Genomic DNA, 11,214 nt, shown 5'->3' with positions numbered 1-11,214 from the left:
AACTTTTGACTTTTTCTGCTTTTTACCATTTGCCATTTGAAATATTTCGTTATAACTTGAACAGCGTGAATACATGAAAACACTACCTCGCCACGTGTTATGTGCCGTATGCAAGGATTTTAGGTAGGCTATGATTTTGGGCCACGTGGTTGGCTCGATGCACGCGCCGTGGTGCGAACTGATGTTTTTCGTTAAAGTCATCATAGTAGCAATGAAATTTCCCCTCTCTGACAGTGGTTCCAATAAAAATAAAAATCATCCAGTTTTCCTCTCCGGTGGGCCCTTAAAAAAAGTATGTATTTGATTTAAACTTAAACCCAATTTGTAGCTAAATTTCAAAAAAACACATGTTTCAAATGTTTCAGTGTTACAATGTTTTCAATGTTTCACGAGATTTTGGGAATTTCTCAAAACTATTTCCAACTTCTTATAATAATAGTAATGTACCGAAGATCTTATGTTATAATTGAGTATACTTGAATTCTCTGCATCACTAAAACGATTCACTGCACTGAGATTTCACACAACTTCACTATTCACTTCATTACTTCATTCTACATTGCTGGACGTCACTGCGCTGCGCTGTTCGCTTTTATCATCATGTACCAGAGTTAATGGACGTGTTTAATCGAATGCAAAAACACGCAAATTAACTCCTCAACATGACAGAAAAAAGTATTGTTGCTTCTTTACTGGTTCTTTCACGGTGTCCAAAATTCTGAAAATCGCTGCTTAAAATTTGTAAATGATGTGATATTTTTGGGAAATGAACTGAGAATCCCCCTTTTTAATAGGTAACTGCAACGATTATTGTCTTGTCTAATTTATAAAGTAATAATTTACATCATTGTCCTTACAGAACACGACCTCCTCTGGACCTTCTCTCGATCTCGAATCTACGTCTTGGTCGGTTCGACCTGTTCGCCCACGTTGCACAGCCCCGGGTACTCCTCGCTACATCCGGTCTGGCACAGCGAGCACGTCTTGCCACTGTTGTACACCGGGTGGCCGCGCGCGATCGAGTTCGAGTAGTTGCACACGTAGTTCTGGTGCACCCAGTCGTGGCCCTGCTCGTTCTGCGTGTACTGGATCATGGCGCAACCGATCGACACCGCCTTGTCCATCATGATCTGGGTAAAGTGGCCAATATCCTTGCTGTGGGGAAGAACTTTAGCGAACCTGTTTCTATTCAGAGAGAGAGAGATCTGGTTGATTCTTACGGTGGATCCTGGCCCAGCAGGGGATAGGACTTGATGTGATCCATGTTGGCGTTTTCGTACTCGCCGTACCAGCTGTACAGCAGCTCGGTCATCGTGTCCAGCGGAGTCACCTCCATCCCGTAGAACGAGTTGGCCGCAATGTTCTGCCCGACCAGCGGGAACTCGGGCGTGTTCCGGCAGTAATCGTGCCCGTAGATGCACGTCTTGACGTTGTACTCGGCCAGCTTCTGCAGCTCTTCGCTCCAGATCTAAAAGGAGTTTGTAATGTTCATACAATTTTCAAACAAATCTGCGAAAGCTTCATACCAGTGTGGGCATTCGGGAGGCGGGCGCATAGCCGGGCACGTCCCCGCGGGCCACCGTGCTGCGGAACTGGTTGTGCAGGTCCAGGATGTACTTTTTGGTGTCCTCGGACAGGATGACCAGCTCGCGGTTTACCGGACAGAACGGGCCGTAGTTGTTCGTTTTGCCGCACGCCACGTGCGGTTGGTTGTTTTCTGTGGGGTGAAAGAGAAAATTGAAGAATTGAAAGCGTCAAATTTCAATTAAATTCTTGACTTCTTATATCCTTAAATTCTCAATCTAATCTAATCAAACACAGAGGCCGCAAAATTTTTAAATTTTTAAATAAATTCTTCAATCTTAAATTCCTAAATTCCTAAATTTCCTTAAATTCCAAATTCTTAAGGGGTTACATACATGTAAGAAATCATAAGATTTCATAATTCAGAAAATTTATTGAATCCTCTGAAAAGATGATTTTCAATCACTCCTGAAAGTTTCATGAAGATATTTCATGAATAAACTGAGTTAGAGGCGATTTTATCTCAAAATTTTGCCATGCGCAAAGCGGACTGTCAAACTTTGTTTGCGTTTTTCTCTAAACACCGAGTTGATTTGCGGGTGCCACGATATCTCGAGATGGGATGGACCAAATTTGCTGAAATTTGAGGTGAAGACTCTTCAGACATATCCCGTGTGCAAGACGAAGCCCGATTCTGAAATTTTACTTTTAAAAAAAATACAAAAATCAAAAACTAACGATTTTTTATATGAAAAACATAAAAATATTTTTATCTTTTTTTAAAATAAACTTTTTAAAAATCGGCCTTCGTCATGCACACAGGACCGGTTTAACAAGTCTTCACCAAAATTTTGAGCCGATTTGGTCAAGGCAGTGTTGAGATATCGTGGCACCCGTTTTTTGAAACTGCTAACTTCAACTAGCTATATCTCGGCAATGATACACCCAAATGTCTTCAAATTTGTTTTGATAATAGATGAAAATGTATATTTTATTGCAATGAAAACAGATTGAAAATAAAATTAAGTGTGTGCTCACACCAACCTCTGACTTTTTTGTTGATGTACATGTATGTAACCCCTTAAATAGCCGAAAGCCCTATGCCATTTTTTCTTTTTCATTTTAATGCAAAACAAAAAAAAATGACAAGACAACATTTTTTCGATGGATCAACTATGGTCCCATTGGAACGAGCTGTCAAGTAGGACCTTTTCTGTCAAGAAGGACCGCAAAGTTATTTTTTTCAAAATTGATTTGAAAGTCAATTTTAAATCTTTTGCGGTCGTACATAGGGTCATTGCACTAGGAAAAATAAGCTTTATCGTTGTGAACAATAATAACACAAATTTAAACTTAATTTTTGGACACAATTCTAGAGTTTTTTTTCATTAGGTCCTATAAACATATGAAAGACAATAGTTTATTGGTCCTTTTCAAAAAAAAAACTCCGGAATTGTTAGTTTCTTGAATTTTTAATTTTTTAAATTCTAAAATGTTTACATCTAAGAAATTAAGTATTTAGATTTTTTTAATGTCCGATTTTTTTTAAACCCTCGTTTAGGAGGTCATTTTGAACAACTTTTGTTCTACGCAAAACTTTACTTCTCTTGTTTTATGTTTTTCTTGTTTCATTTTTAGTGTTTGATTTGCATTTATCTTGTTTAGTTTATGTTTGTTTTTGGTAGTATTTTGCCCATTCTACCACCTCCTATAATTACATTTTGCCTATCTAAATTTTTCATGTTTTTACAGTCACTTTTTAATTTTTTTGAATGTTTTTCACATTTTCTACTATAAAATGGCACCATTATAATTTAAATTGTAAAAAAAAACATGTGTAAAGGCATAGTCTGGGACACTAAAAAAAATTCTGCAAACTTCTTTTTACTTCAAATATAGGAAATGTTAGTAAAAAACACAGCCAAATTTGACCCCTAAAAAATGTTATTTTTTAAAACATTGGCAGAGTCACATAAAACAAGTAAAACTTCCAACCCATAAATTTTCTAAAATTTTAATAGTTCTTCTTTCCAATGCTTTTTAAAGATCAAAAAATGGTTGAAAAATTTATTTTTGGCGATTTTTTAAGTCGAAGCCCGTCTGGGTTGTAAAGGGTTAATTTTGATTTTTTTTTATTATTTTTTATGTTATTGAATTTTAAAATTCTAAGCTATTTTTTCAAAGAACGTAACGTTGCTTGAACACGCCCAGGGTAACGTCCTATTGTAATGTTAGTTAAATTTATTTTTTACTCAATTCATCTTTAACACTTGACTTTAAATATAAGGTTTTTTTTTAAATTATTTTAGGCCGTTGAAAATATTGTTCAAAGTTCAAATAAAAGTTAACATCAAACAACAACAAAGCTAATGAAAACCTGATATGAAAATACATAGAACTGTACTTCAACTTTTATTACCAGTCATATTGCTTACATTTTTGGAAAAAAACGATTTCAACATGTTTGGCTTTTTTTCAGGGTAAATAAAACAAATCGAACGCGACAAAAAACTGCTCTGACCGTTTCCTACGGTTTGTCATTTCCACACCGATCGCTGCTGAATACTCTCTCTTTGCTCTCACTCTCTCTCCCCATTCGGGTAGTACAGCGAATGGTTAACAGAGAGATCGATTGTGTTATGTCGCTCAAAGCATATAGTCGAAATAGTTTGCGATTGGCTTTGTTTTGATTATTTATTAAACTTAAAATCAATGTTATCCAAATGTCGGGTCGACGGACGGAGTAGGCAAAAAAGCCACGAGGTATTTGTATCGCTGGGTGAAGCGATTGAACAAAACAGCTAGCGGGTCGTGTTCGATCGCGAATGGCAGCGCGCTCCAGTCGGCAAAGATTCGCTCGGCGATGAGTGAGTAATTTATGATCGTTGAACCGAAAATCAGGAACATGGTAATGACATGTTTTTAAACGAAATTTTAAATATCTTGAAGTTTTTTGAAAGAATAATAGCTGTAATCATATTTAAACCGTTCATTGATCAAATATAAATAAAATACAAAACAGTATTTTTTTACTCTTTGCTATTCCATTTTCATTTCCAGTTAAAATCGAGTTACAAAAACTTTATGTTTGGCGAATTTTACAAAAACACTGAATATGTATGTTATTTTAAACTTTAAGTTTTTTTGTGAAGACTGATTGTTTATGTTTTCACTCTGAATCAAAATAATGAATGCTTCCTTTGTTGAAGTATTATTTCTTTTTTGAAATGTATTGTTATGTTACTATTTTTCCTTGACTGTCAATATTTGGATTATAAAAATGTAATCAGATATAAGATTTTTTTTATAAAATTGATTTTAAAACATTTTTAGGGTGAGCAATACTCTACGTATTTTTTTATTTTCGACATTTTTTGATATGGTTTAGGGGACAAAAATCCGCAACTTTTGAGCCATAGAGAAGTATAGTAAAAAAAAAACTTCCGCTGAACTATGATTTTTTGAAAAAAAAAAACATCGAAATTCCATACAAACGTTTTTTTGACGTAACTTTTTTATGTAAAATTGAATTTGCAATCGAAAAATACTTTACAGATTTTTTGATGAAGGGCTCCGTTGAAAATTAAATAAAATTAAATAAAATAAAAAAAAGCTAAAAATTTAAATTACAGGCCACGGTGTCAGCATGTGTTTTAAAATGCATCATACACCTGTCCAGTTGTTTTGCAATCATTGATTTCCAAAATTTCTAAGAACTGACGAAAATTTTATTTTTGCGAGAAAAAAAAGTATTTGCGGTGCTGTACATTGTAATTTCATAAAAAATCAAAATATTTTTAAACGACATAAACTTTAAAAAATATTTGCAACGGCCATAAGTCAAAAAAATAATCGTATAAAATTTCGTTTTTTCCAACCTATTTTTTTCTCAAAAGTCCTTAACAATACCTACAACTTTGCAGAAGATTGCAAATTGATCAGAAAATTCACTCAAAAGTTACAGCTGTTTGAATATTTACATACCATTTTTGTATGGACAGCTGCCAAAATGGAGACTTGTATGACACAAAATAGCTTCTTTGGTCATAGGGAAGGCCTCCACAAAGTTTGAGCCAAATAAAAAAAATACGAATAAAATTCATTTCCGATTTTGGTAGAGAATTGCTCAGGTAAGAAATGCCTATTATTTGAGGTTCTGGAAAAGTCGGGAATTTGAAAATCGGATTTGAGTGGTCACTCAGAATTATTGTATTTTTGAATTGCATATTAAAATATTTAAATTTCTGGAAGTTTTGGTATTGTATTTTTATAGTTCTTGATTTTTAAGGTATAACTTTTTTGCATTTTTTTACTTTTTGATTTCTAAAAAAAAAGATTTTTAGAATTTTAGTATTTTTGAATTCTAACATTTTGTTAAAAAAATAACGATTTTTTTGTCGGAAAAATTAAAAAAAACTGCCAAGTAAATTTTGACAAATATGTCCCAGAGCTAACAAGATGTATTTTTTTCATCTAAAACAAACCAATAATGTGATTTAAAAAAACGGTTGTTCTTCGATTTATTTAAGGTCCAATTAATAAAATGAGAATTAAATATCTTTGAATGTTAACCAAAGCTCATTGTCATTTAATTTGTTTTCCCCAAACATTTGATTGCTTTAAAACAAATGTTATTGTTTATATGACTCAATGTTGTCTCTAGAAACTCTAGAAACTCAATGTTGTCACCCCTGATGATGGAACATTTAAATTTAAATACTGACAACTCGATAAATAACAGTAAAATTAAAAATTGAAATTTCCCAAATTCAAGAGAAAACTTTGTAAATATTATTTTTAAAAGATATTTAGATTTTTTTAACGAATGAAAACTTTAATTATTTTAAAAGCATTATTTGATGAATTCCCGAGTTATAATATCTTAATGTTTGGCAATTTTTAAAATGAACGTTGAAATTATATGTATTGTCAAGCTTTCAATTATTTTTACAAGATTGATTATTTATGCTTTTCTTCTGAATCAATACTTATATTTTTAAAGTAATTTTTAGATAAGTATTGTTAAGTTTCTATTCTTACTTTTTTGAACTGATTTTGAAATCCGGTTTGATATTTTATACTAACTTTTTTGGTGTTAAATATTTTTTTAGGCAAGAAATGCCTATTACAACGCACTGTCCGTCACAATTATAGAAATATGAAAATTTGACTAACTTTTATTTTTATATTTCTTCAAAAAAATATTATGCATCGATAGTCCCCTCGTTATTTTTCGTTCAGCCCGGTTAGCGAACAGCATTCGGTGACTGGGCTACGTTCTCAGCCCAGTTACAACTACTGTATAACTTTTTGCATTTTTTTACTTTCATATTTTATTCTTTACCAGCCCCTTTCCATTCCCGAGTTACAATATCTTAATGTTTGGCAATTTTTAAAATGAACGTTGAAATTATATGTATTGTCAAGCTTTCAATTATTTTTAAAATATTAATCATTTATGTTTTTCTTCTGAACCAATACTTATATTTTTAATGTAATTTTTAGATATTTATTGTTAAGTTTCTTTTCATACTTTTTTGAACTGATTTTGAAATCCGGTTTGATATTTTATACTGACTTTTTTGGTGTTAAATATTTTTTTAGGCAAGAAATGTCTATTACACCGGATCTGTCTAAATAATTTTGAAAAATTCAAAGTACACGTGTTTCTGGGTACCTCAAACTTCATGCTATTCTTCGAGTTGAGCCTGCGCAGAAATTTTGTTAATTTTTGTAGGTCAGTGTTATTTGAGGTTCTCGAAAATTCGGGAATTTTTTAAATGGGATTTGAGTGGTCACTGGTCACTCTGTAAAAGAAAGTGGTTTTTCAAGTAAACTGTATTCAAAATCATGCCACGTCATACTTTGATTTATTAAGTGTATTTTTAAATCTTACATTTTGCTTCAAAAAGAAAAATGGTCTCAGAACCAAAGCATAATTTTGTTTTGATTTGATTGTTCATATTCTATAGTTCTCGAAACTCATGAACAATAATTCACGATTATGGGAATTGACTTTGGTCTGTGTATGAATAATTGTAACTCTTTCATAGAGACCATAAATGGTTAAGAGCGAGTCCACGAACAGGGCATACCCCTTTGTATGGGACGTCGTATGGACCTCACCAATCTACCTGAAATTGTCAGGGGTTGTTTGTACATATAAAACTAGCATCTGGCCAAAATATGAGCACTCTAGGTCAACGGGAAGTGGGGCAAATCGGGACACAAAGTTTGAAGGTTCAAAAACGTAAAAAATCTTAAAAAGGCTATAACTTAGGCAAAATTCAATTAATTTTTAAAATTCAAAATGCATCTTGAAGGGCTTCAAAAATGCAACAAAATGCAGGGTAGAGCATCCCAATTGGTTAATTCTAAAGGGAGTTATTGGCATTTTAGTGAAAAAATAGCATAATTTTCAAACTGAAATAAAAAAGTGTTCCATCCAGATATCAACTCGCTTCGACCTGCAGCTTGTAGGGGACATCTGGGACTACCATCTGAGACTGAGACCGCTTTGGGTAAGGCAGTTTAACATATTGAATAGACACTTTTACTTTTAGTGAATTTTTTGGTAGTAAATCTTTGCTCGGTGGACCCCTTAGATCCCATTTTCTGGTGATAATTTTATCATAATCGTGTTCCTGAGACAATTTCACATTAGAAACATGCATAAAAATGTTTGTTTTCATCCATTTTAACCCTTTAAAAAATGAAAGATAAAAAAATTAAGAAGCTGCTTTTTTTCTGGTGTCATCTAGTATCCTTGGAAACGAACTTGATTTTCAATAAATGTAAATCAATTTTTTTTTAGCTTTCATTTTTTAAAGGGTTAAAATGGATGAAAACAAACATTTTCATGCATGTTTCTAATGTGAAATTGTCTCAGAAACACGATTATGATAAAATTATCACCAGAAAATGGGATCTAAGGGGTCCACCGAGCAAAAATTTACTACCAAAAAATTCACTAAAAGTAAAAGTGTCTATTCAATATGTTAAACTGCCTTACCCAAAGCGGTCTCAGTTTCAGGTGGTAGTCCCAGATGTCCCCTACAAGCTGCAGGTCGAAGCGAGTTGATATCTGGATGGAACACTTTTTTATTTCAGTTTGAAAATTATGCTATTTTTTCACTAAAATGCCAATAACTCCCTTTAGAATTAACCAATTGGAATGCTCTACCCTGCATTTTGTTGCATTTTTAAAGCCCTTCAAGATGCATTTTGAATTTTGAAATTAAATTGAATTTTGCCTAAGTTATAGCCTTTTTAAGATTTTTTACGTTTTTGAACCTTCAAACTTTATGTCCCGATTTGCCCCACTTCCCGTTGACCTAGAGTGCTCATATTTTGACCAGATGCTAGTTTTATATGTACAAACAACCCCTGAAAATTTCAGGCAGATTGGTGAGGTCGATGCGAGATGGGTATGCTTTGCTCGTGGACTCGCTCTTAACATACTTCGCTTAGTACGTTACATAATTTTTTTTTTAATTTTATTTTTTTTTAACAAAGCACTTACTGCACAACGACCGGTCACAATAATCCGTTTGAGCGTTTATCCTCTGCACGACTGCCAGCACGAACAGGATCGCAACTATCCCTGCAAATCACAAAACAACACAACACAGCATGAGCGTCAAGTTTGATTCAAGATCACTTTTATCTGCACAGTCCATATATTTGAAACTTACTTTGCACTAGATTCGTCATTTTTATTTTTGTTTTGACTTTTTTTTCCTATTTTTCCAACACCACTTTCGTAATCTCCTCCACACCAGTCTCGTTAAGGAACAGGATCGGGCCCCGACTTGCACTCAGGATCGATTATTTTTTTGGTTGTTTCCTTAAATATTCAAGCCTTGCTGCCTCTTCCTCTTTCTTCTGTCAGTTTTCCTCGCAAACAGTCACTCAACACATTTTTTTCAACCAAATTCAAATTTTGTTAGGACCCCCAAAGCTCTGCGAGAGCTTTTTCCAGCGCACTTTTCCGACCGAGATTGCTCGATTCGGACTGCTGGGCTGGCCTATTTATACCGATATTATGTTTTTGTGCGGGGGGTGAGGTTTGGCGCCACACAAACTACCCTCCAAGCTCAGGTGAGTGGGGATGAAACGAACTTATTTGCTGCGATCCTCCTCTGTTTGGGGTTGAATTTTCCAGCATTTTCCCACGGGTGCGTTGCGATTGTGTGTGCGCCCACAAACACGAGACTCGATTGGTATTCCGGAATAATTTGTAACGAATCGGAGAGAAGCAAACTTTGAGCTGTGTGTTCTAGAAACGCACACACCTTCTCCTCACTGCGTTCATTATGCAATTTAGAACTTGGGGCTGCTACTTTCGTCAGCAGAGCAACCCCCATTAATAGGGTCGGTTTTGAGGAGATAACGATCGCTAGTAGACCGATTTCCCACATTTGCAAAGTGGCGATCATCATCAGAGGCGGATGTTCAATTCTCCGAGCTTGGAATCGGTAATTATAGACGAATTGGAGCTGTTCTGGCAGGTGTGCGTCATGTCTGTGCATTTGTCTACTTTTCACGAGTGGCCCTATAAATGGGCCAAATTACAGGCATGCGTTCGCCAGAACATGGAATAAAACTAATCTTCACGCGCACACGAAACTTGAGCACGGATCGTATTACTAATCACGCGATACTTTATTTGCCTACCTCAGCGATGTTCTTGGAAGTGGTCCATGAACTGACGTGTTGAGCTACATTACAAATCTTCACATACATGTGTTTGACATAGATATCATAATAATTTTAATGAATCGATAGATTTAGATTTATTTTAGCCCTTTTACTAAAATAAAAAGAAAACAGTAAACTAAACAATAAAGCTCTTGGAAGCCCACTTTAAAAAAAACAGCTTAATTTTATCTATTTTTACCAGCGTCAAATTATTATTCTGTTCATTTTTTTCTCTTTGCATAAGGGCATTGTAAATCTACAAAAATGTCAGAGGTTGGTTAGAGCACACACTTAAACTTTTTCTACATCTGTTTTCATCTATTAACAAAACAAATTTAAAGACATTTGGTTGTATAATTGCCGAGATATAGCCTTTTGAAGTTAGCAGTTTTAAAAACGTGTTCCACGATATCTCAACACTGCTTTGACCAAATTTTCAAAATTTTAGTGAAGCCGCGTATAACCGGTCCCGTGTGTCTAAGGCTACCAACTAGGGACCTACATAGGGAAATGAAATGTTCTTGGAGAAATTTCAAACATCCAAAGTTATTCAATTTTAAGGTTGAAAAACTTATAGTTTTTCTTTCGTGCTGGCACTTTTCTTACACCGAACAAGCGCAAACATAACAAAAACTACCAGATTATTATCAACAACAGTTTTACAATACTTGTAATTGTTAATAGTCTCGTTTTTTTGCCAAAACTATTTTCAATTGATTCCAACCTTGTTCTTGCATGATCTTGTTGCTCGATTGGAACCCCGATTTGACAGTTCGATTGGAACCCTGAGAGTGACATTTCGCCTCTCCATATAGGCTCTCTACTACCAACTATACGGATTTTTTCCTTACCGTACGGATTTTCGACCCTTTTCGTGGATTTTTAACATGCCGTAATTTTCGCTGTCAGATCGAATTTAAATGGATAATGGCCTATCTACAATCACTTAACTTAGAAAATTTCACTTAGCTTAGGAGTTTGAATCAATGG

At 34.3% G+C, this 11,214-nt stretch overlaps 1 protein-coding gene across 2 annotated transcripts; it reads right to left on the bottom strand.

Annotated features, from left to right (window-relative positions):
* Window positions 1–784: 784 nt before the first annotated feature.
* Window positions 785–9,534, bottom strand: LOC120416108 (antigen 5 like allergen Cul n 1-like). 2 transcript variants are annotated; one of them, XM_039577792.2, is made up of 5 exons: window positions 9,219–9,534; window positions 9,047–9,127; window positions 1,527–1,717; window positions 1,221–1,468; window positions 785–1,168 (listed from the first exon to the last, which is right to left on the bottom strand). In XM_039577792.2, exons 1-5 carry the CDS (start codon window positions 9,235–9,237, stop codon window positions 955–957), a joined length of 753 nt encoding a protein of 250 aa, XP_039433726.1. In that variant the 5' UTR covers window positions 9,238–9,534; the 3' UTR covers window positions 785–954. The 2 variants fall into 2 exon arrangements, with proteins under 2 accessions (XP_039433726.1, XP_039433725.1); XM_039577791.2 differs by having other exon boundaries at window positions 785–1,155; window positions 9,219–9,530.
* Window positions 9,535–11,214: the final 1,680 nt, after the last annotated feature.

Source organism: Culex pipiens, chromosome 2 (assembly GCF_016801865.2).
Source record: "Culex pipiens pallens isolate TS chromosome 2, TS_CPP_V2, whole genome shotgun sequence".
Classification (NCBI taxonomy): Eukaryota; Metazoa; Arthropoda; class Insecta; order Diptera; family Culicidae; genus Culex; species Culex pipiens.
This window is presented reverse-complemented; position numbering and strand designations above follow the sequence as displayed.

What these genes read in the sequence shown, in the direction of transcription:
- LOC120416108 (XM_039577791.2), bottom strand. An exon ending in TTGTGACCGGTCGTTGTGCA is followed by an intron (nt 1,718 to 9,046) that starts GTAAGTGCTTTG and finishes TTCACCCCACAG; the next exon opens with AAAACAACCAACCGCACGTG. An exon ending in CCTCCCGAATGCCCACACTG is followed by an intron (nt 1,469 to 1,526) that starts GTATGAAGCTTT and finishes AACTCCTTTTAG; the next exon opens with ATCTGGAGCGAAGAGCTGCA.